The sequence below is a fragment of the Topomyia yanbarensis genome, chromosome 3 (assembly GCF_030247195.1).
Source record: "Topomyia yanbarensis strain Yona2022 chromosome 3, ASM3024719v1, whole genome shotgun sequence".
NCBI lineage: Eukaryota > Metazoa > Arthropoda > Insecta > Diptera > Culicidae > Topomyia > Topomyia yanbarensis.
Window position 1 is genome coordinate 272,330,535 of NC_080672.1, and position 27,036 is coordinate 272,357,570.

General features: G+C 42.5%; 1 protein-coding gene across 3 annotated transcripts in view; it reads left to right on the forward strand.

Moving 5' to 3' along the window:
- LOC131693028 (protein qui-1) overlaps positions 1 to 27,036 on the forward strand; it is a 292,261-nt gene that overhangs the window by 154,808 nt on the left and 110,417 nt on the right. For all 3 annotated transcript variants that reach the window (XM_058980495.1, XM_058980496.1, XM_058980497.1), the window contains 2 exons: positions 3,549 to 3,690; positions 3,953 to 4,112. In XM_058980495.1, coding sequence (XP_058836478.1) covers positions 3,549 to 3,690; positions 3,953 to 4,112 — 302 coding nt within the window. The remainder of the gene's footprint in view (positions 1 to 3,548; positions 3,691 to 3,952; positions 4,113 to 27,036) is intronic.

The window sequence follows — 27,036 nt, forward strand, 5'->3', positions numbered from 1 at the left end:
AATTTTCTCTTTTTATATACAAAAGAAGACTCAATTTATCCCTCAAAACTCTTGCGAAGTGGCCAAACAGTATGGGAAAATGATTTAGACACATTAAGAGAATATCAAAAGACAATTGCATACAATTGGACAACCAACAACAGTGGTGCTAGAAAAAATGAATATTTTATCAATCGTCAGAGCATCAATTGGTTTCAGCTTAATAACTTTTTTCTTAAGCGTCAGATCGTTTCATAGTTTTCGAGACTTTGTTTCTGTGTTAAATTTCCTACAAAAGCCATATAACGGTTTATTTTTAGGAAGCAATGGGCGACTCCTGGAGGAATTATTTTGTGAAAGTTTATTTTCATATATAAAATTCCATGTAAACTTTAAACAGTGGGCGCAAAAATATAGTTTCAGGGATCAAGCTAAGAATTTGCACAGATGTTCTAGGACCCAAATGGTACCCAAAAAGTTGCTCGGAGCTGGAATCTATTTTTTGTCCCACCCTACTGTGCATGTTATAAACATTGTGAAAAGTGACTTTTTCAAATAAGGCTCTCGATCATTGCTTGGTATTTCTTGTCAAAGCAGTCAAGGTAACCAACAGTGTTCCTAAAATACTTTCACCATCAACATATTTTCTTCCATTGAAGTGGTCCCTTAAGAGCATTTTAATTTGAAGTTGCATTTAGTATCATATTCATAACGAAAATTGTATTTTTAACTGAACATAGTATGCTTTATAAAAATGTGTCAAAATTTGTAGCTGTTGTTAGGAAAACTTTTTTAATGAGAGCTTTTCCATGATCCAAATACACCGAAAAAGTTGTTTTACGTCTAGAAAATAATAAATATTAGATTGTTGACATTTTGTGATGGGGAAACACGAATAACTTTCAAAAAGGACATAATAAAGCTAATTAATTGATTTTGTTGGAGCAATATTCTAATTATCTCGACAACTATTGCATTTTGGATGATTTTTGTGAAATGCATTTTGATTTGAAATATTACTTATATTCTGTAATAAAATTACAGTTTTGTATGTCAATTAGCATGAAATTTAAAAACATGTATAAAGTTATCGTTAGAAAACTTTTTTATCGATAAGTGCTCCATCATGCAATCAAATTCAAAATGTTTTTTCTCTTTAGGTTTTTGTTGACAAAATATTAAAAAATGAAAGAAATGGGTTTTTCGCAATTTAAATTCTTAACATAAATTTGTTTTTGTGAGAAATGAGAGTTTCGTGCAAAAGTAGGGTAGACGTGCCCGTATTCATCTCATTAGTCACGATGTCACACTGTAACTGATAACTCGGCTTACACTGATTGGATGGTGCTTAAAAAGGTATCAACATATTTGCTTCGTTCTTAAGAGCCAGATCAATATAAAATCTGGCTTAGTCTACTTTCTACTTCTGCCCAAGTCAGACGTACAATCGAACCAAGTGAACAACAACTAGCAATCTCTCGATCTAGTGTGCATTGTCTCGAGAACAAAGGAAGCATTTCATTTATTCTTGCCATCATGAGTAAAGTTGACGAAAAACAACACAACACAGCGGTCGTTGACTTCAAATTCTGTTCAATACGATTGAGTTTTCGTGAAGTGGAATACCTGCTGAAGGTGAAGATGCAGCTGAGGCTTAAGGAGGTTATGTAACAACAACAACACGTTAGCCCAAGCCGAACGTTTCGTTTTGCAGAACAATTGGAGGACGTGCCTGAAAGTGATAAAGTTGGAATTAAGATTCCCGTGTATATAGAAAAAGAATACGTAGATGTAAAGCTACATGACTTATCACCACGTACCCCTCCTGATCTAATTGCAAAATTCATGTCGCAATACGGAGAAGTAGAATCCGTTACACCTGATACGTGAAGAAATTTCTTCCCGGGTACACCTAACGGTGTTCTTGTGGTGAGGATGCGAATCGAAAGACCCATCCCCTCCCACTTGACTATAAAACTCAAAACCCACGAAGCCACTATTAATCAAACTACGTTATGCACCCATGAGGGGCAAACACCTACGTGCAAGTATTGTAATCAGACTGCGCACCACGGGCAACCTTGCGCGGAAGATACAGAGGAGAATGCATTTCTACCGATTACCGACGCATCCACGGCAAACCAGCCCAAAAAAGAATTTTCAATACCAATACCGGAGCCACAAACGGTTGCCAAATTTGTGGCAGCTGTTCAGTCCATATTGACATCTGCAAAAGCAGCATCCAGCACTCCAAAAACCAATGTAAGCAACATCGGTGAAAAAGATAATAACAATGACGACGGATTTACATTGGTCTCCCGTCTGCCCGAGGAAAGTATGGAGATTCATAAACCGAACATAACTGCAAATCTGCGTTCGAATCGGCGATGGTCATATTTTGTGGTCAGCTGGTTTCTCCCTCTACTGTTTTCAGTTTTCTTAGACAATTTAAACCAATTAGCAAGGAGTCCACGGATGTCACAACAGTTTTGAGAATTTAATTTCATTTCCTTAGAATTGATTAGCAATAAAATATCAATGAAAGTGCAATAACGCTTCCCCTTTATTTTCAAATATAATTTCTAATATTTATATCAGCAATGTCAAAACCACATTGCATAACACTACGTCAGAGATATCGCATGAAACCCTAATGGGGCCATGCATAAATGACGTAGCATTTTGGGGGGTAGGGAGGGTATACCAAATTTGTGACGAAGTGTGACGAGGGGGAGGGTAGGGTCAGAAGTTGTGCGACGTAGCATTAAGTTTAAAACCCATTGTTTAGAGAAAACAATTTAATGTTCCTCCATTCCCAAGAGAAATGAATTTAAATTCAACTTTTGATGCGGTTTTTCAGGAGGTAAATTTTACGATTCGCGGAATTACAAGTTCGCAAAAATACGAAAAGATTTTGTATGCGGATTTAATTTGCTACATTAGTTAGCTAATGTTGCTAACTAGTAGACTTAGTTTGGAGGCTGAATTAAATTTTCAGTTCGGATTCAACCAAACAAAATTTAGTAATTTAGATGAACGTATGGTTTTTTAGAATCATTTGCAGCTGCACGATTGTGAACTGAGAGAACTTGCCTTCATGCTCCCCTTAACATTTAAAATTCAAAACAAAATTATCAACACTATATTTGTCATGAAATGGGCTTATTTTGCACGCAATTTGCTGTTATAATGAAAATGTTGATAAAAGTCGTCAAACATTTTGAAAGGACATGTATCAAAATAATTGAAAAACATATGTAATTTTTTTTTTCATCGCCCGGGCGCTTTGCATGGGACGAGGGGGAGGGGGTATGTAAATGCTACGTTATTTACGAGGGGGAATTTTGTGACCAAATGCTACGAGGGGGAGGGAGGGGTCAAAAATCGCCGAAAAAAAGCTACGTCATTTGTGTACGGACCCTAATAGTGGACACGTGCCGCTACGTGCCCCTTCCTAAAGCTGCCAGTATAGTTAGCAGAAATATTTCATCGGTTTTTCGGAGTCTTTCGCTCACTTGCAAATACAGAATCATTATTACACCAATATATTTTGACATGTTTCATTGCAGCCTGCTCAGAGGAAAATGTCTTTGCTGTTTTTCGACAGTGGGAAAAGGGCGCAGAAAACGGATACAGGGAAGATGATAGAATCGAACAATTGAAATCATCACTGGTTGCTGTGCTATCTGAGGACAATCGAGTAATGCTAACGTAAGTTGCTCCTAATTATTTAATATACAATCATATCGTGCTTATCGATTACAAATCTTATTATCACCAAATATTGTTCTATCACGAGGCTTCACCCACAAATAGCCAATATCGTATTGCCGAACCCAAATCCTTTTCAACTGACCTTTGTGTCTCGATATAGTAAACAACAATTAATCCTTTCTTCCGCTAAACTAAGCATCAATAAATCCTCATCTTCTATCTTCATTATACCTTTTGCTTTCACATTCCCACCGCGTAGAGTACCGTGGGCGGAGAGTGGTATCGACCCGGAACTGCCGACCTACGAGAGTTACCTGAATCGGTTCAAAGCCAGGGTCTTTGAGAAGCTGAAACATACCATCGATCAGAGCCTTGCCAAGGATCCTAACGGTGGAAAAGGGCGGAAGAAAACGGTGCAGGTAAGCGTGTAATAATGGATTTTGTTTGCAACGCATTTTAAAAGCTTACTGTGGTCATCTGGGTATAGAAAGTTTAACTTTCCCCGAATAGACCGGTGTCTACGTGAAAGATGAGTGATGATAAAAAGGTTCTTTTGGGTGGAATTTGTCATTCTTCATTGGACTCAATGGGAATTTATAATACTGCTCAGTATTATTTATTCTTCTTCATCAGTTTCATAACAGGTTGTATCTGTAGCTTAGGTTACATAAACCAACAGTATGCATACAACGCCTGAATAATAATTCAGATTTCTTCTTGTCTCTGAATTGCTATTTACTAGTCCCAAGATGCCTAGTGTATGGCTACGGTAATACCGAAGTGTGAGGTTTTTTTTTCTTGAGATGCTGAAAGCTACTAACCCAGCCGCAAGATGAGCTAAAATAAACTTTGTTACGAATATCACGTTTTACTGCTATTATATCATCACAACTCGCAACCCGACCTGAACCCTAGTGTGTCCACAACCCCAAGAATATGCTACTCAAAGCTAGACCATGGCGAATGTGCGGCAGACATGGACGATAATACAACCCACTGCAAATCGTCAACCTTCCCCACACCCTCGGCTCGGATCGCTTATCACATATTACCAATCCCCATCACATAACCCACCCCGCCGCGCCGTTATGTGCAATGGCGGTGTTCGCAACAGGTCCCTGCCCCTTTGGATATGCGCTTGTTTCATATCGAACGGCAGTGCTTTTATGTTAATACGTATTTTTAGATCATAGACGGTATGCGAATTTGAATGACATCAAACTCCGGGGAATTGGCACGGCTGGGTGTGTCTCTGCCTGCAACCATGCCGTGCGGTAGAAAAGCGAGTAGTGTTTATGAGCAAGGACTAGCATAGTGAATTGGCTAGTGGGTAAACCGGAGCTTGCTCGTGGCGTGGGATAATTCACGAAATTCTCATTGTTCTAAAATAACTTTTCGAATCCAGAAAACCTAATTGATAAAGTTTCTGGAATTAGATAGATATTCGAGTCAACAATACCATTGCATTGGTAGAAGTTATCCGATATTCGATGAAAATGAATTGAACTACCGATGATGAGTATTCGTCTCGTTTCATTGAATCTGGAATTGTTTCCTGTAGCTGTCCGCAGACGAGGCAGCAAGAAACATGCCACAAGAAATAATTACTATGGGTTTTGTTATACCTATTCGTATACGATAACAGCCACAGCGTTTGAATAGTTAGAACATGACTGCAAAGACGAATGTTTTTATTTAGTAATTCCAAATCTGCCAAAAAAATGTGATTCGATTATGATGAAACCTGATATGGCTCGCTATATGCGACCTGAAATTATGTGTATTAGATATGATAATTTTTAGTATGACAATGGATGCAGAATAGTGCATTCGCTTATTATATTGTCATTGAGACCACCCACAGGTGTCCCGCAAGGCAGTCGTCTAGGTCTGTTCATTTTTATATTATTTGTTAACGATATCTGTAGTGGTATGAGGCCTGGGAAATTGCTATACGCGGACGATCTAAAAATCTTCCAAGCTATCGCTTCGACGCTTGACGCCGTAGTTCTTCAAGAAGATATCTGTATGGTTCATGAATGGTACACGTTTAACCTTCTTTAGGTGTTGGGGTAAATTTGACCCAAAATGAACTTTCAAAATGCGATAACTTTTTAAATGGAGAGCAACGAATTTCAATCGAGTTTAAAATTTTCGGACATTCCTGAAGGACAAAATAAGTTTCGAATGAGGTGTTAGCGGTTCAAATTGAACCCGATTTCGAACCCAATTTTACGACACATTTTCAATCAAATCTATATGAACTTGTACCCAAATTGTTAATTAGAGTTTCAATTTTTCAATTTTTGGTAAATATCGTTTTTGACCAGGTTGGCCAGCGGAGATCGGTGCCGAATGAGGTCATGTTTGGCATGCATAGATGTATGCAGAACCGTCATCTTAGATCACAAGTTTATTGACAGAATACTAATAATAAACACAACCAAAACAAAAATAAGAATGTACATATCAGTTTTGCATATGATTGGGTCAATCTTGAATGTTCCGAATTACGTTTCCGATGCTGATTCCCGCGATACCATAGTATTTCTCATAGTACTGACAAAATAGCAATGTGGTGAATCAAAGTAAACTGATCTCAAAGTTTTGTAATACTTTTGAAAGCTCATATAAAATCCTATCTAAAATAATATTGATACTCTGATTTAAATAGTGGATTCTACGTAAAATCCAACCGGAAAATCTGGAACATCCGTAGAATTGTCTAATTCATGAATCTAGTTCTAGAACTCTGCAGTTTTTTGGAAAACTTTCAGTGTTTTTGCTACATTATGATCTCCCGATGATCTGGTACATCAGTGTAACTGACCATTTGATGAACCTTGTCCTAGAGTTCTAAGATTTTTTAGAACACCATTAGAACAATTTCGGGAATTTCAATCGAATAAATTTGTACTTGTTACTGGGATATGGACCCTACTCGTATCGTTCCGGAAGATCCGGAACTGGCTCTGGAAATCTAAGGTTTCCTCGAAAGTTTTTGCCTTTTTCAATAGATCGGTATGTCTGTTTGTGTGTTTTTTGCAATGGAGAATGCATTTACGCACTGACCCAGTACACGTGCTTTGTAGTTGTCAAGCTACCACATGGAAGTGTACTGGAGTGTCGGGCTCGACCAGGACTAAACTACCTAACGGGTAATATCAACTAAACTCCATTGGGCTCCGCAATCTTTCCCTCAGGAACTACCTCCCGACCTTGCTTCTGGGGGGGATGTCAGTACCTAATGTACTCACTCACTCTCGCTCACCTCCAGTATGAGGCTCATTTGGGTGCTCGCTCTGTCACACCCTGACGCTCGCTCTGACACTCCATGTGAGGCTTGCTTGGGTGCTCACCCCTGCCACACCATGTGAGGCTTACTTGTGTGCTCACCTTTTACATAACATGTGAGTCTGACTCACCTCTAGCATACCATCTGACGCTGACTTGGATGCTCACCCTATCACTCTCAGTCATACCACTCTAGTACACCCTGTTACTCGCCCTGGCATCCCATTTGGGACATTTTTCTAGGTTTCCACTTCTGACATACCACGTGATGCTTACTTGTGTGCTCACCTTTTACTTACCGCATGAGGCTGACGTGTGTGCTCACTTCTAGCATACCATGTGAGACTGACTTGGACGCTCACTCTACACTCCTCTGCCACGCCACAAGGTATCAATAGCGATAGGTACCAACATTCTACGCTACGACCCTCCCATCTCGGCATGGGTAGTCCATACATATGTCTATTCACTCACTCTTCTGACATACTTCGATGTGACTACCGCAGTTGCCACCCGCTGCGCCACACTTGCCTCAGCATGAGCAGACCATTCGCTCACTTCTCCGCGCTAGCCCTTTTCGCGCTAACTAACCAATCACAAGTTAGTCATGCTTGTCGCCTGCTGCTCGGCGTGCCAGATTCTCTGCAACCTGCAGGCAATCTGCGTGGTTGCAGTCGAGACTGCGTTCCGCTTCTCCACTGCTTGACACATCCTATGAATAAGGGTATCAGGGGTTGTGTCCCGGCCGCAGACGTCTAGCATTGCTCTTCTTTCGACGTCGAAACGGGGATATACGAATAGTATGAGCTCCGCAGTTTCGTCAACACCTGGGCAGACTGGGGTCTCCGCGTGCCCAAACCTGTGTAGGTACTGTCGGAAGCAGCCATGGCCTGACAGGAATTGTATCAGATGGAAGTGAACTTCCTCGTGGGGTCTACGCACCCAGCTAGATATTATAGGTATCAGCCGGTAGGTCCACCTACCTTTCGAGGAGTTATTTCACTCGCGCTGCCATCTGGCGACCGAAGCCACCCTGGCACGCTCGCGAACTCCTCTAGTGCCACGCAGCTCAAAATACTCCTCGTCTTCCCGGATGACCAGCCCAATTGGCATAATGCTCGCTATCACGCAGGATGCATCGTGTTATACGGTGGGGTAGGCAGATATCACTCTGAGACACATCAAGCGGTAGATGCTCTCCACTTTCCGAAGGTAACTGGTTACCCCCAGTGCTGTTGCCCAGGACGGGCCACCCTACCTAAGGATAGATACGGCAACGCCTGCCAGTAGCCTACGTCTACTGGCGCACACCTTTGAGCTGTTGGACATCACCCTCGATAATGCCTCAACAGCAGTCGAGACCCTCTTGCACGCATAGTCGAGATGGCTGCCGAAGGTCAGCTTGTCATCTATGATGACCCCAAGAATCACCATCTTGACACCAGAAGGGAATTTCAGTCTCAAAACCCCGTCATACATAAGGTTCCATAATACCGGGCCCAGGACTCCTGCGGTAATAGGAACACTTCTCTGACCGGCATTGGTCTCCTATAATAGTACACAGTTGTGGAAGTAGCTTTCCTAGATCCGATATAGACCCATTTGCAGATTAAGCCGGCGTAACGAGAGCGCGATTGCATCCTAGCTTGCGCTGTTGAACGCGTTCTTCACATCAAGTGTCACTAACGCACAGTATCGAATACCTCGCTTTTTTCGTTGGATCGCTATCTCGGCGATCTTTACCTCTGAGTTGATTGCTTGACAGGCCGTCCATATCTTCTGAGTACGGGGTTAGCCTGTTGAGGATGATCCTCTCAAGCAGTTCGCTTCACACCTTGGATTGTGGGGTTATCCCGTTTGGTGGGCTCATACCACCGGAAATTTCCAATGGATCCGATATCCGGTTCCAAAATTACAGGGTGATGAGTACGATCACACAGAAAATGTCGATTTTAACAATTTCTACAATGAATGTATAAAGGAGAAAATTTTCCAAAATGTGCCACATTTGCTTGAATTTGTAGTACTAGGTCACTAACATCCATTCAATGTCTCTTTGGCCACATTGGCCACCATCATCGGTTCGGCCCCGGCGGAATTATCCAAATTAAGAATAACAGTCACATTGGTTTCTCGGAGATGGCTTAATCGATTCAACCAAGTCTCAAATGAAAGGTGTTTTATCCCCGTAAATGGCTATTAAATTTCATTCCGATACGACTTCCAGTTCCGGAGTTACGAGTTGTGGCGTGCGGTCACAAAGTAAATTCCGATTCAAACCGATACTCCGATGAATGCATAAAAGTGGGTAATGTCAGAGACATAACCTGAGTGAAGTAGAATTCACTTTAGGCTGTTATTCGTATTCGCTACAATTTTGACTATCTTCTGATAGGTTGTATTAAAATCAGCTATTTCATTATTTCCAATGGAAATTCCGAAATATCGATACACGCACATCGAAACCTAAAATATTCGAACATATTTATCCTCTTACGGTAACCCTGAAAAGAACATTTAATGAGAATGAAACAATTCATTTGGCAACAGCAGAGAATCGGATGTACTTGTACCGTTATTTCGCTATTTCCATTAAAAACATCAAAATAACTTATTTTAATGAAACATTTCAGAAATTAGTAAAAATTGAAGCATCTGTATTAACAGCTAAAAATGTATGCTACTTTATTTCGGTAATATCGTTGACATTATCTACCCACTTTTCTAATCTAAAACAGAAAAATTGTTTTGAAAACCGAGTAATGGCATAACCTAAGGCTATTTAAAGCTACATTTTTGTGAAATCCCGACAAAAAACAAAATTACGTCTAAAACGATTTTGAAACGTTGCTAATTTTACATGTTTTTGAACATTTTGCAAAGCGTTATGATAATTACAGGAGGAAATGTTGGTTGAATGATATTTATTAGATTCTCCCAATTAATGTTCTATAGCTAAACTATGAATATATTTCCTTGGAGGGTTCGTTTTACCCCATGTTTTCATAAATATTAATATACTCAAACCTTAACCAAGCAGGTATTTTAGAGTGGATTTTTCACAATAACCCTGCAATTGTCACGTATGATAATCGACAACGAATTCAGTACCAGGACATGACTTTTAATGGAGCTTTACACTTGTGTAGTCGCGATATTCGCAAACAAAATAAGTATAATGCACATTGAGTCATTTTGCCGCACATAAAATAAGCCGGGTTTAATGTGGATACAATTAATCTGGTTTTATGGATCGTTATTTAACTGTGTTTATAGCATGATACGTAAAACTTTTTTTTCAGTTTGCTCCGAGGACCGAGTATTTTAAGTTTCCCCTGGTAGTGTAAAAATGCTTTTTAAACTATTGATATAAGGCTTTTTAATAGTTCACCAAACATACGAATGTGGTAAATCGAAAATATATGATGTTATTTTGGTATGCTATATGAAATAATCATTTTTGGCATTTGCTTCGAATTATCGAACTTTGAACAGCTATAACTTGTTTTAGACATTCTAACACCATACATCATTCGGCAAAGTTGTTCAGCATATCCTAGACTCTGCTTCTATCTAATTGTTGGCATACTGCAGGAGGAATTGTAGTCTGTAGAAATGAAACTTCAAAAAAGTAGGTTTTCTCATCCTAATTTCCATACACATTTCAAACGCAATGCGCTACGCCGGGTCAAAACCAATGGACCCCAAATTTTGACAACAACAAGCGCAAGTGGTCTGTTACACTGACGGTTCTCTGATGGAGAGACGTGCTGGTGCTGGTGTCTACTGTCGTGAAATGAGATTGGAACAATCTCACTCACTAGGTAGATACTGTTCTATATTCCAAGCAGAAATCTTTGCGATTCTGTGCGGAGTACAATGGGCTTTTCAACAGAGCTTGTCCGGCAAAGCTATGAACTTCTGCTCCGATAGTCAGGCTGCAATCAAGGCGCTTAGCTCAGACAAATCACGATCCAAGCTAGTGATCGCGTGCCGAACCCAAATCGAAGAACTAAGCATTGTCAACACTTCTCTGGGTGTCTGGACATTCCGGTATTACTAGAAATGAGTGGGCTGACGAATTGGCCAAAGCAGGTTCAGCGATTGACTTCGTTGGTCCTGAGCCCGCCCTGCCAATATAAACAGTTTGGATAAGAGAAAAATATGGTCCTGGGCTCATCCGAGCCGCGCAATTTTTGGAGAAATCTACCAACGTGTCGCCAAACAAAGACGTTTCTAGAACAACCGTGCCCAGTAATTTCGAAAAATCTCCTACATTTTTCGAAGCTTCACTGCGGCATGCTGACCAGGGCTTTAACCGGCCACTGCAAACTCAATTATCACTTGGAAACTATTCAGCGCGCTGAGTCTTTTTCATATGATATATGTGAATCCGACTACGAAATCTCATCATCTGATATGTAACTGCCCAACAGTAGCACAATTGCGATTTCGAGTTTTCGGCCGTCTTTCCCTAGACGATACCATGTTTGGATGACTGGAACTCAGAGACATACTAAAGTTTCTTATCAAATGTGGTAAAGAGGTTTAGGCTTACTCGCAGGCGAGTTGAACTACCTGTGAGTTTAACTTACCTGATCTTTGTTTTTGTGCTGTTATTTTTCCCACTCTTCCAATTCTAGTTCCTCCCTCTTCCTTTTCTTTTTCTTCCGCTCAGGAAATGATGAAAAGACACGGCAAGGTACACATCCCCGACTACATACGAGGAACGTACCATTCGAACCAATATATTGTGACTCCTGAAGGTCGAACAGTTTCAGCCTGATTTTGTTTTCGCTTTTTACGGTTCTTGCTGCACTATCTGATACAAGAGAAGTAGAGGATTCTCCAGTCGATGTAACACATCGTTGACGAAGCTTCGTCCTTTAAAAAATAAGAAACACCCTTTAGGGGTACCTATCCAGGGGGGTAGAACCCTCCTTGGAAGTTTCCACTTGATTATACCTTGCTAATTTGGCTTAGTTTTGTGGTAAAGCTGAAAAACACCGCATTTATTGTGAGCTATCTCGTATAGCTATTTTCATATTCTTTTCCATTCTTCTCAATTCAATAATAACAATGCTGGCCTCGACTGACAATCTTAACCGCATCACAGCTATCAAAAGCATTGTTTTTGGATATTTGCTCAAAATTCCATAATGCCAAGCACATTTTCTACAACCGACAGGCACTCACACCATTCATTCCCAAGCAGGCATCTGTTTTGAGTAAGTTTTGTAGATTTTCCTTTTGCTGCATAAACAGGCTTCCGAAACAATCCGCCGTTGCCTACTGTTTTTCTGCACGAGCGCTTCGAGATGATTCCCCTCGGCACATAGGTACCTACCTACAGCAGCAAGCGGACCGGAATGACGAAAATGTAGAAAGAAAAAACAAGAGCGTATTGCGAGATGATGTTGATACTGATGAGTTTTTGCAATTCTGACGTGGAAAAATCTCTGGGTGGAAATGGTTTCATCATGTTTTCGGATCTACGGTCTACCTGTGATGTATACCTTGTGGATACTTGCATGTGTAGTACCGTAAAACGAGGTCACATTGATTGTAAAAATGAAACAATTTTGCTATAAATTTTCGTTTCTGGTTTTTTTCGGGGAAGTTTGAATCAAAAAATAACCTTTTCAAGAAAATATTAGTAATTAATTAGGCAACGAAAAATTAGTTAATTTTTCGTGTATTAATTAACGAACATGTTTGCTGTTTCGAAACTAACGATACATTATTTCATGTTTCAACAGATCGAGATATAAGATAAATTGTGGAGTCTTTAACTGAAATTTGTGATCATAAAAGAATATTAAATAACAATATAATTATTGCTGATGGGATCAGATTATGTATAATTTTTGTTTTGCTTTGAAGAATTTATCTTATTATTGTTATTGTGTTATGTTTTTGTTTTTTTTCTTTTAACGACATTCAATTAGCTAGATATTACTAGATAGGCCAAGTTATAAAAATTTATAGCCATAATACTCAAGTGAGAGCAAAGATGTGAAGTATATAGATCGGAAAACTAGAAGTGGCAGAGTCATTAGGAATATTAGGTTTAAAATCTCACGAACTAATCTTTTGTCCTCTGCTGGTAGGAGTTGAGCTTAGGCAGAGTTACGACGAATCGCTCAAGGCTACAAACATGTCTCACATTATTATTATTTTCTTATTGTACATTCACTGGTGCATGTCTCATATGATCAAAGTTACCTCAGTTCACGATACGTGTGTGTTCGCATATGCTTGAGTAAAATGTAGGTACTTCGTCGTTGTTGCCGAAACATTTGAGTGTAAATAATTGAATTGGAAGGTTGTGTAACAAAGTTGTATACAAAGTGATTAAATTTTCTTGCGTTAAAATGCCGTAGGGCATGTACTTAATTGAATTTAAAATTAGGTAAATGCTGGGAATATCTACATTATGTTACTCTTCTTAACAAGGTATAGTGCAGAATCTCATACACCAATCAACTTGCATCAACTTATTGAGACTATGTCTGTTTGTATGTACATATGTTTGTATTTGTGCCATATTGTCGTATCAATATCTGAGTTGATACAACAATTACAACACTAGCAGGAATGAAAAGGTAAAATACACACAAATGGTAAAATACAGTGGGACGGACTTTATAAATTTTATTTCACTTTCGCAATTTTTTTATAAAAATTGATGAGGTCAAGTACTTTTGGACTATTAGCGGTCCACCGCAATCGCCCACTTTGAATCGTACGGTGAAAAAACAATCAACCAGATATTGGAATAATCATCTACCCGTGAATTGCTCACTTATCACTCAACCCGACTCGAGAGAGTGGAAATCATCCTCATGCAGACTAGAAGAGGCAAATATTTCATTTCCATTAATGTTCCTTCACATCCACAAATCCTGCTGCGGGTAGGTAATCCATCATTTTCCCTTTTTATGTTTGTGCATAGATACGCGAGAAGTCGGAATCCTCAGTTGGTTGTAAGTTCTCCTTCCACTAGTTTGAATATGGGAACCGCATCAATAGAAGCAAATAAACAGGAAAAATCTCAGTATTTACGATGGAAATGGAATGTATACATAAATAAGACATATAAAGACGAGTGATTGAAAGTTTCTGAAATTGAATCGTTACCTATCTCTACATAGTGTAGTGGGGTGGGTGTAGTCTATTTTTGTATATGAAATATGCTAAATAAATGTGTTGATGGCTGATTTAAAATTAATTTGGTTCTGAATAATTTGAATTTGAATTTTAGAATGGTTTGCAATATTAATCTATATTTGTCGATTTTCATTCACTCGCATGAATTAGCACTGATTTAGGTTTGCATTCAGTTCGCAACTTTCAGCGAACTCCAAAGACACAGTTTTGACAAAAATAAGTCCCAATACGCTGGATCATTGAAAACCGAAATGGTATGGGTTGAAAATAAATATTGACTACTACTCAATTAGCTAGAGATTACTAAGTAGGGAAAGTTATGAAAATTTTAGGGCCATAGTACTCAAGTAAAAGCAAGGATGTGAAATATACAGTTCGGAAAAATAGAACTAGCAGGGTCATTAGAAACAGGCTTAAAATCCTACGGACTAATCTTTTGTCTTCTACTAGGACGAGTCGAGCTTAGACAGTGTTACTACGAATCATTCAAGCCTACCAACATGTCTCATAGCAATGACAGACTTATCCTTCTTTACCATGAGAACCGGTCTCTAGCTTATAGAATGTCGTTAAAAAGTAAAAAAAGGAAGTGTGACTACATAAGTCGAAATACAAAATGAAAATAAATGTTGAATCCTACTATTTGAAGGTGAATTGAACGTACAATACGAATGAATCTAAAACTAGTATTTCGAATTTGCGTCTGAAGGTCACTGACAACTTTGGATGGTCATGTAACAAAAATACAACCGAAGCACATAACCTGAAAAATACTAATCGTTCCAAAGTAAAAACGATGAAGTGGCATATAGAGGAACACGGGGCTATTCGGACCTACTTAGGCAAATCGCCCTTTTAGGTGTATAGATGTGAAAAAAGTTACCGGTCAAAATTGTGAGTTTGAAACCTCAGCTACATTTTGGTGCCATAAAAGGTTAATTTGCACCACTCACTGGCAGCACTAGGCGACGATTTGCAAACCTCTACGTTTTTTCATCTTTTTACAATGTAGGGGTAATTCGGACCTCGCTATTCAGACCGTCATCTTTTTACAATGCAATTATGTTTACCTATGAATTAGTTATAAGAGACACTCCTTAAGATAGCAAAAAAGTAAATTGCTTTACAAAAACTTAATCTGCTATGTCACTGCTGTCGATTGGCGGCCCATGTATTTTCTATGCTGTGGCGTGTGCAAAGGTGTGCGCAGCCGCAAGCCGCTGAACTGTGGTTGACAGAATAGGGGGTCCGAATAGTCCCGTACGCTAATATCGCTCAAAAGTGGTGAGCGCCTCGAAAATATCTCTGTTTTCACCTAAACAAAAATCATTCCATAAAATAGGAGCCTCAAGCTTTCCAAAAAACTTTCCTTTTATTTTTTCACTTTTATTTGTTGCTTTAATCACAGTTTTTCCATTATAATGATTTTTGTTTTGAGAATAGCAAAACAACGAAACACGTTGTGTCTCCTTTCTACATAGAACAAAGAATCAACTTCAGCTCTCAAAATTAATGTTTCAGAATAGCAGTTCCACGAATATGTACGATAGTCAGAAAGTCTTGCTATTTTCTGAGAAATCGAGGGGGTCCCCACTGTCTTAACAGCCCCGGGTTCCCCTACTAATTAATACCTTTGCGGTGTTTTTGTTATTATACTTTCTTTATACCACATCTGAAATGATAATATGTTGGTTGACTCAATACTGAAAACTACCTGACTCTAAAGCTTGTGAGACTTGCCCAGATATTTCACTCGCACTCCAATAGCTAGTAACACAATATGTGTAAGTGTGTTAGAAACCTGACAATTGACGTTGGTAAACTTCGCGCTGATAGGACTTTCGATAGTGTCAGTAACATCTACACCCAAATTTTGAATACCAGTTTGAGGCTGTTCATATACTACGTGGACCAACAAACCTTCGTGTTTGATTCCCTCCTTCTCCTCCGTGGACAAGCGTGGCAAATTCTTGCACAGTCTACCATGATGCCCACGTCGGTACCATTTCAAAATGGTCATAACGACCGAACACTGCGTATAATACCTGAAAACGGATGTGTTTCATGATATCCCGGACGTTTTGACACATTCTACCCAGGGCCGGCGGAACACCTTTTTCCCGAGTGGGTAGTAAGATTCGAAGTGATTTCTCCTCGTATTGACGAAAGTTCAGATATGGCGTGTGCAAGTGAAAGTAAAAATTTCCTGATATCTGGTGGCTATTTGGAAACACCCTTTGTTGACATGTAGGGGAATTATGGTTAAAACCGACACCCTAAGCTTAACTCTTTTTTTTGGGTTACCACAAAATCAATAAAATTATAATTTATACACAGAATTCTTCTTCGGAAAATTCTTAACAAGGCTTAATTTTGTCAGCGCTTCAAAAAATGAATTTCATTAAAAGTTATTGATTGCAAAACTTGGAAAACAAAGTGGCTTCTTTTAGGCACTGCGGGTAAAACCGACACCCCATAGGGGTAAAATCGACACCCCATTTAATTTATTTTCTCTCCACTTTATTAAAATCTTTATTTTTACTAAAAATGTGTTATACGCGTGATTAATAAAGTGAGAGTATGTGTGATGCAAAAATGTGCTTTTTGTAGCTTCATCATGTAGTGAGGAGAAGAGAGTTCGAAAGCGTAATATTATAAACAAGAGTATTTTATGCTATAGGATTATTTCTTGGTATTGATATTTCCAAATAATCCTTATGCACATCATTGCAACCGTCAGTGTCATTTTATTTCGCAAGAGAAAATTTGCAAGTGCTCTACATTTTACTAATAGGATTCATTCATTTGTGAGTGACACACACTTCTTAGTAAAATTACCTGGTTCAGACTTTCATTTTACGGGACTCTGATAATCCACGATCTACCGGGGTACTTTTTTTTTTTTTTTTTTTACGATGGAGAAGACCTTTATGTCCTAGCCCAGTACACGTGCTAACGGTAGGGTCCAATCTACCACACGGGGTGCACTGGGGGCGTGTCGGACTCAAATGGTGACCAGCCATTAATACCGACTAAACTCCATTGGGCTCCGCCATCATTCCTCCCAGGAACTACCTCTCGGTATTACTTCTGGGGGGATGGCTGTACTGAATGTACTCATTCACTCTCACTCGCGCGATCATACATCCTGTATGAGGCTTACTTGGGTGCTCTCTCAATCACACTTTGATTCACTCTCAAACACTCCCACATGAGGCTGACTTTTGTGCTCACCTTTTACGTTCCATGCGAGGCTGACTTGTGTGCTCACCTTACTCATTCCTTGCTAGGCTTACTTTTGTGCTCGCCCTACCCATCCATGTGAGGCTGACTTGGGTGCTCACCCTATCACCTGATTCACTCTCAATCGTGCCACTCTATTGTACCTTTGTCACTCCCTCTGGCATCCCATGTGGGACATTTTTCTTAGGCCCCACTTCTGACATACCATGCGAGGCTGACTTTTGTGCTCACCTTTTTCATTCCTTGCTAGGCTGACTTTTGTGCTAGCCTCTATCAACCTGTGAGGCTGACTTTTATGCTCACCCTTAACATGCAGTGTGAGACTGACTTGGATGCTCACCCTTTCACTCCTCTGCCACGCCATGAGGCATCGATAGCTTAGTTCCAACATACTACGCTACGACCCTCCCGTCTTGGCATGAGGCAGTCCACTTATACGCCTATACACTCACTCTTCTGTCTTGCTTCGGGGTGGCTGGGTTTACCCCTTACGCGGTTGCCATTCGCTGCGCCAACCTACCTCGGCATGAACAGACCATTCACTCTCTTATTTTGCGCTTGGCCTTTTTCGCTCCAACTAACCAATCACTAGTTAGCCGTGCCCGCCGTCTGTTGCTCGGTTCGCCAGATTACCTGTAGCCTACTGGCAATCTGGATGGTAGCAGCCGAGACTGCGTTCCACTTCTCCACCGTTTGACACATCCGCTGAATAAGGGTATCCGGGGTTGTGTCCCAGCCACAGACGTCAAGCATTGCTCTTCTTTCGACGTCGAACCGATGACATACGAACAGTATGTGCTCGGCAGTTTCATCTACACCTGGGCAGTCCGGGCAGACTGGGACCTCCGCGTGTCCGAACCTGTGGAGGTACTGACGGAAACAGCCATGGCCTGACAGGAATTGTGTCAGGTGGAAGTGAACTTCCCCATGGGGTCTTCCCACCCAGCTCGATATGCTAGGTATCAGCCGGTGGGTCCACCTACCTTTCGAGGAGTTGTCCCACTCACGCTGCCATCTGGCGACCGAGGTCACCCTGGTGCGCTCGCGGGCTCCCCTATTTCCACGTAGCTCAAAGCACTCCTCATCTTCCCGAATGACCAGCCCGACTGGCATCATGCTCGCTATCACGCAGGATGCATCGTGTGATACCGTGCGGTAGGCCGATATCACTCTGAGGCACATCACGCGGTAGGTGCTCTCCAGTTTCTGTAGGTAACTGGTTACCCTCAGTGCTCTTGACCATGACGGGCCGCCGTACCTGAGGATAGATACGGCAACGCCTGCCAGTAACCTACGTCTACTGGCGCACACCTTTGAGCTGTTGGACATCATTCTCGATAGTGCCGCAACAGCAGTCGACGCTCTCTTGCACGTATAGTCGACATGGCTGCCGAAGGTCAGCTTGTCGTCTATAATGACTCCGAGAGACTTCAGACTTCGCTGTGAAGTGATCGCGACTTCTCCCACATGGATAACTGCATGTTGTGCCGACTTGCGGTTGTTAACGATAACTACCTCCGTCTTATGATGAGCGAGCTCCAGGCCTCTCGCGCTCATCCATTCCTCCACCGTGCTAATCGCGTGTTCTGCGGTTAGTTCTACCTCAGGAATTGACTCCCCGTAGACCTCCAAGGTTACGTCGTCGGCAAAGCCGACGATCTTGACCCCAGGAGGGAACTTCAGTCTCAGAACCCCGTTATACATGAGGTTCCATAGCACCGGGCCTAGGATCGAGCCCTGCGGGACTCCGGCGGTAATCGGAACCCTTTTCTGACCGGCATCGGTCTCGTATAGCAGTACGCGGTTTTGGAAGTAACTTTCCAGGATCCGGTACAGACCCACCGGTAGGCTAAGCCGGTGTAACGAGAGCGCGATGGCATCCCAGCTTGCGCTGTTGAATGCATTCTTCACGTCAAGTGTCACTAACGCACAGTATCGAATACCTCGCCTTTTTCGTTGGATCGCTATCTCGGTAGTATTTATCACTGAGTTGAGAGCGTCCACTGTGGACTTACCCTTCCGAAAGCCAAACTGGTTGCTTGACAGACCGTCCGTACCTTCCGCGTACGGGGTGAGCCTGTTGAGGATGATCCTCTCAAGCAGTTTGCCAGTCGTGTCTATCAGACAGATTGGTCTGTACGCCGATGGGTCGCCTGGCGGCTTCCCGGGCTTCGGCAACAGCACCAGTTTCTGCCTTTTCCATCTATCGGGGAAACGGCACTCGTCAAGGCATCTCTGCATAGCTAGCCTGAACATGTTCGGGTTCGCTATGATCGCTGCCTTGAGAGCGTTGTTCGGGACTCTATCCGGCCCTGGAGCTTTGTTCATTGCTAGGGATTTAGCCACTGCGAGTAGTTCTTCGTTCGTCACTGGAGCCACCATTTCGACCGTGCCCGCACTGTCTCGTAGTGCAGGTGGCCAGGGGCTTGTGGCTCGAGACGGGAAGAGTACTTCGATAATCGTTGCCAACCGGTCCGGAGACCGTTCTGCGGGTGAGGAGCCCCCTTTGGTCTTGGCCATCACAATCCGGTAGGCGTCACCCCACGGATTCGCGTTGGCACTCTCACACAGGTTGTCGAAACACGCTCTCTTGCTGCTTTTAATAGCCTTGTTAAGGGCTAATTTCGCAGCTCGAAACACTTCACGGCGGTTCTCTCTTGCATCCTCGGTGCGAGCTCTTTGCATCCTACGTCTAGCTCTGAGACAGGCTGACCGTAGAGCTGCAATCTCGGCACTCCACCAGTATACCGGGCATCTACCGTTTCTTGGCAGTGTTTTTCTCGGCATAGTGGCGTCGCACGCGCGTGATAGAACAGCTACCAGCGCATCCCCGCTTAGACTGTCGGTGTTGGCCTCCAGTCCCAGGGCCGCGGTGAAAGCTTCGCTGTCGAAGTGATTGGACTTCCACCCGCGTACCTGACAGGGATCTCCCGCCCTCGGATGCTGCACACCATAGTTGATCTTAAAGCGGATTGCTAGATGATCGCTATGGGTGTAGCCTTCGTCTACCCTCCATTCCATGCCTGGAGCCAGACTCGGGCTGGCAAAGGTCAAATCAATCCACGCCTCCACTCCGTTTCTACGGAATGTACTAGCGGAGCCATCATTAGCTAGCACAGTATCGAGTTTCGCAAACGCTTCCATTAGCGCTTGACCCCTGCTATTTGTACAGCGGCTGCCCCACTCCACTGCCCAAGCGTTGAAGTCTCCCGCTATTACTACCGGTTTCCGGCCCACGAGGTCCGACGAGAGCCTGTCGATCATCTGGTAGAACTGTTCTATTGGCCACCTTGGTGTAGCAGCTGCAATAGAACACACCATTGATCTTGGCAATCGCCACACCCTCGGCGGAGGGGTGTATTACCTCTTGAACCGGGAACCTTCCCGTTGTACAGATTGCCACCATTCCAGACCCGTCCGACACCCAATTGCCGTTGCCGGCAGGGATGCTGTACGGGTCTGATAAGAGGGCGACATCTGGCCTCGACTCCGAGACCGACTGCCACAGCAGCTGCTGGGCTGCTGCACAATGGTTAAGATTTAGCTGTGTGACTCTCACGGCTTCTTCTTATTTAACTCGCCGAAGGGACACGAAGGTCCGCCCATAGCATGTTTATGGGCTTGCTTCTTAGCGGTGCAGATAAGGCACTTATATGCCTTAGTGCACCCCCGCTCTTTATGCCCCTCCTCGCCGCATCGACGACATAGCTTGCTCCTGTCTAGGCCTTTGCATTCGTAAGCTTTATGGCCGGATTCTAGGCACCGATAGCACCTGTCCACTGAAGGCGGCTGGGGTATACTAATAGGGCATACCGACCAGCCGATCTTCAGCTTCCCTTTCTCGGTTACCTTTTTGGCATCCGCATTCAGTAGCCTGAGGTAGGCTACCTGGGTGCCAGAGGGTCCGTCCCTCAATCGCACAGAGGCCCGCTCGATCTACCGGGGTATACAAATGATCATTATCATCACTGTGTCAAAGTTCATCTATGAGAAACCAAGAGAACACTAGAAATTCGGTTTAATGAGCTTTTTGCAGAAATAGCAAAAGCTTCAATAGAATATGATAAGAAAAAATTCAAGATTTTTAATTTTTAATGAGACTCATAAGAAATAAACACAATAAAAGTATTTCTGTGTATCTTTACTATTACTATAGTGTGCTAATAGTGTAATTGAAGTGTCACTAAAGATCACAGCCTTTTGTAATGAATCGCAAATAATTACAACCATGTTAACAGGGTGTCGGTTTTACCCCAACAGCGACCATTTTTTCTTAAAAGCAATAAAAAATATTGAATACCTTAAACTCGTCTTCAATACACCTAGTTAATCATAAGAAAGGCCGATAATAATAGATACTGAAAAAAATGGTGATTTGAAAAGCTTTTGTTCGGTTACAACCTTACAATCTATCAACAAAATTTTACATCCAGTAGCGTATAAACGCTACCGTCGCATGTTTTGTTTATTTTTATGACATTTGACGTACTAACGTAAATCCAATTTGTGTTCAAATGCTCTACATAATCGTGCTAATAATAAAGTATTATTATGAAATGAACAAAAATTTGATTTCTAGGGAAAGTTGTGGGGTGTCGGTTTTACCCACAGTGTCGGTTTTACCCATAATTCCCCTATGTCCGACGGCTTAGCGAAAAAGTGTTTGTTGAATACAGATACTACAAATGTACTAACTCCATTCCTTTTTATTTCATTGCATTAATTTTCCGTTCCCTGCTATAAAACCTTCTTTCGCGGGTACTGAAGCCCGCATGACATTGTTGACTAATGGGAAGGTAGCTTTGACGATCGAAATCCTTTCAGGCTTAGAGGAGGTCGATTTGAATACTTCTCCTATGGCAAAGATAATGCCGATAAGTCTCATTTTCGCTACAAATTACATCTAATACAACCGGCCCCCGGATGGTGTACTTCCACACCAAAGACAAGCCATTTAATATCATTGATATATCGCGTGACCTAACTAAACAACACTCGACCGTGTACGAAGAAAATGTTTGTCTACGTACCCGCTCGCGCAGTAGAGATTGATGGTGTGGTGTCTGAGAAGGGTCTTAATTGCGAAATTGGGCGTGGCTCCTTCTAGATTCCTGTGCTTCAGTCAGTGAAAATTAATGCATGCAAGCAATCGGGTTCAGCAAAAATCGAGGAGTATAAGAAAACTTATTTTCCATTATCCTCATTTCGAGCTTTTCGCCGGCTTTGTTCCTCTAAATTGTACTGTTGAACGGGGCTCGTCTACTTGTTCGCCTTTTTGTACCAAGGGGCATGAACTACCGTCGTTGCAAATAATGGGCCCATTGTAGAAACAAGGCACGGTGTGGAAGATGGGGAGAGGATCAAGAATTTTTTTTCATCTGTGGAGAGACTCCGAATTAACTGTCGACATATCCCACATATAAATTATATGGAGAACAACTGAAGCATTCTTTTGAAAAATGTTGGAAAGAAATGTTAAAGAAAGTACCGGCCGCGACTAATTTCTTCGCTTTCTTGTTCACTAAAGAGCGATATTCTGATAATTTCGAAAGAGGAGAATCATTTCCTCCCCTAAGTTTCCTCCCTTCCTGGTCTCGGAAAGTCCACATGCGACCTCCAAAACTCACAGTGACTCTATATTTCAGTCCTATTATTTTCCTAGATTCTACACAATGCATTACACAATCTGGTTTACTTCCGACGTGGATCTTCTTCAATTTTAACATTTTTTGGTTTGGTCGAGAAAATACTATTGAGGAGCGTTTTGGGGATGAAACCGTGCTATTATTTCAATCGGATTAGCCTTTGATCGGTACCAGGTATTGAAGTTGTCGCTTGTTACATCCGAATCATAGACAAAGATTATTATGATATTGTTTCCATATACATCGCACCTGTAACCCGTCAGGGTAACAATTTAGCACTGGGTGGAAATATACCCTTTTTTTGCGTATACACTCCGTAGAGTGTATTGTTTACGTTAAAGTTATGCTCACCGCTGTTCGATACCGTTCACATTTAGTTTGTAAATTTTTATGTAGTTTCGCGTTTGTGAACGGTTTTGTGTAATCAGATAGGTGTAGAAAATTTTGTTTTATGTTTGTGAATTAGTAGCATAGGGTTTAGTTAGGCTACCGCTCTCCTCTTGCGAAAATACGAGTGCGCTGGTTATGTTGCTCATGGGTGACAGCTATGCAATGAGGCGGATTGTGTTGGTGATAGTCGAGTGCGGAAGGCAGCCATCGAGTTTTTGACCAGCAGAAAGTGACGAACCACGGCGATAGACAGACGTCCGCCAGATTACGTGTTTTGTTTTCGGGACAGTTTCCCGCCACGATAGTGAAGTGCGCGAGTGCGACGGTAAAATCACCCGTCGAGATTGCCGGCCCGTGGTTCGGGCACAGTGAAAATTACGGTGTCGGTTCGCCAACAGGGGTAAGCTAACAGTCAAGGAGTTTATTCGCTTCCCCGCTAAATAATAAGGAACCGTGACATCGACCGTTCTCGCTATAGAGGATAAGTCGAACGAGCCTAGCTCTCCTAGCTAATAGCCAAGGAGAACGAAGCAGGGCGGACTAAGGTTCCCCCTGGGAAGTACACTGCAGTGACTTCCAGGATCGCTTGCGGCGAGCAAGACGATCCGGCGATAATTCGCCAACGTCGCTAGGGAGGTTCCAACAAAATAGCCAAGCTCACCTCCCTAGCTAAACGCCAAGGACCGCTGCCGGAGCAGCCAACGCCATTCCGGGAGAACTCGGCCGTTGTAGTCCCGGCCGGTCGGAAGAAACCGCCCGCCTTCCCGCCAACGGTAGCAGCAGATCAGTGAATCACCAGCAGTCGCAGTGAAGTGGAGAGTTGGAGGACAATAAAGTCGGTAAATTTAGTAGTTTATTTGCTTGTTGTGAAACGAAAATCCGAAATTCTGTAGAAGCACCTAGGCCGCCCTGAAAAGAAGGGTTCGCCGGGTAAACCAGAACCCGAGCAGTGAGCAAACCTCTACTTACATTTGGCGCACAGCGCAAAACACACTGAAAAAAATATTTTCCTATTTTGGAAAATATTTTTTTCTTCCGGAGTGTGGGGTGCTTCTACTAAATCGAGGATTTTCGTAGAACAGTGGTGAGGTTTCTTCCGCAATATTGTTCCGCGGTCGTATTATTTATTTATTTATATTTTTGGCATATTTTTTCGATTTTTTTGTATTTTCCTTTTTTGTCCGAATTTGTGGATTGCGTTGTTTGTGTTTGGTCTGCCGGACGAGTAGTTTGAAGGTTGTTGTTATTTATTCGGTTGCGGTGGCCAATTGCCTTGAATTCTCAATCCGATTTGAGACATTTTTGGAGCAGCTTGATTTCCTGAAATTTTAAGGGAATCGTTAGTGGGCGAAAAATTGAAATTAATACTGTGTCAGTACTTACATGCTTTGTGTCTTGGTGATTTCTTCCAATATAGCGCAAGTTATGATGGCGTTGGAGAAATTCAACCAAGCGTGTGTGTTCATGCGCGTCGATCATTTACATTTCGATGAGCTGGATTTTGAGTTGCTATCTCGAAGCATTTTTATCTCTCTTGATTCGGATCTTTCGGGTGTCCAGCGGCAGCGGCGTCTTCGGGGAATTTTGTCGCATGAGCGGTCGTCTCGGAGGGAATTAGTACGCAATTTCCGGGGTGACGTGGGTGAAGAAAAGGAGATCTGCCTTGGTAAATTACTAACAATCAAGGAAGATCTCCAGTACCGGTGTCCAAACAAGGAGATTTACCGAACACGGTTGCTTCATTTGGGGTCTAGGCTCCAGGTTATCCGAAATCATGCGGCAGGGGAGGTCAACCAGGAAATTTCGGGGTTGCTGGAGGAAGTTCTAGTAGTTTATGCCAGTCATTTCAGTGACGAACAGGCAGCACTTCCTCCCGACAATCAAGAAGGGGAGGATGGAGAAATTTTGGGAGATTTGCTGAGTACAGACGTACCTGCAATTCCACAGGGATCCAATCCTTCCGATAACGAAGGATCTCTTTCCAAACAGCTCGTAGGAGACGATCTGTTGCGTGTCTTGTGCGAGATGAGGGACGAGATTCGACAATTGCGACAGCAATCCGACGATAATAAAGCCCTAGCGTCTCAGGGGTCTGATGCTTTTTCAAAAGCTACTGAAACGCTAATGGGTGGGATTGCTTCACTGACAACAATTTCGTCAGTTTTAAGAAAGACGGTTCAAGAAGTTGTCTCACTTCGTGAATCCGTCAGTGAACTTCGGGCACTAGTACATCAGAAGGAAAGTGCTTCCGAGAAGGATCTGCAGACCGATCTGGAAGATTTGCGTTTGATGGACGTACCCGATTCATTTGATACACCAGAGATTCCTCGCCCAACACTGGCGCCCAGTCCCGATCAATTTGTGTTGAAGCGAGGATTCTCGGGTCAACAAAATCTATGTCCATCACTTCCAATCGAGAAACCGAAACAGAATACCGGATTCACAGCCCCGTACCAAACTCAGAACCAGCCTCACTTTCCTGAATGGACCGAACAGCGGGCGGGACCATCCTATCGTTATCGTCTCCGTTACCGGAGCATATATTTCATGGAAATAGTTGGTTACTTTTCGCACAAACTAACCACTCCCCAAAGGAACTATCATGCAACTGAGAAGGAAGGTCTGGCGGTGATAATGGCGGTTGAACACTTTCGAGGTTACTTGGAAGGTTATCATTTTCGACTGGTCACTGATTCGTCAGCGATTACATGGATACTGAAGACTAAATGGAAAACCAGTTCACGTTTGAGTCGTTGGAGTTTAGAATTGCAACTCTACGACATGTCTATTGAGCACCGGAAAGGCAAGGACAATGTCGTTCCAGATGCGTTATCCCGGGCCGTAGCAGCCGTTTCAGCTTTGTCCACCTCAGACTGGTACTGTTCCATGAAGTCAAAAGTTATCCAAAATCCTGACGACTATGCCGACTTCAAAGTAGAAAATGATCAACTTTTCAAGTATGTAAACTCGAAAGTTGTTCCGTGCGACTCGCGGTTTAGTTGGAAACTCGTCCCAGCACCCGAGTTCCGTCAAGATTTGATCCAACGTACCCACGAGAATTTGCTTCACGTGGGATACGATAAAACGATCCACGAAGTGCAGTTGCGATATTACTGGCCTCGTATGGGATCGGAAGTACGAAAGTTTATTCGAGAATGTGGGACGTGCAAGGAAATCAAAGCTCCTTTCGTCCCAGTCCAGCCCGAAATGGGTCAGTCGCGTGCGACTAATGCACCATGGCGAATGGTTTCTGTGGACTATATTGGTCCTCTTCCAAAAAGCAAACGTGGCAATCAACACTTGCTTGTCGTCCTCGACGTCTTCAGCAAGTACGTCATGTTAACCCCCGTTCGCAAAATCGCTAGTACATCACTCTGTACGATACTAAGCGAACAGTGGTTCAATCGCCATGGTAGCCCGGAAATTCTGCTAAGCGACGATGCCTCCACTTTCACCTCGAAGGAGTTCAGTCAATTCATAAAAGAAACCAACGTCAAACATTGGCTGAACTCCCGCTATCATTCGCAGGCTAATCCAGTGGAGCGAACATATCGCTCGATAAACACCGCAATCCGGGCATATGCTCGAACCGAGCAGCGCA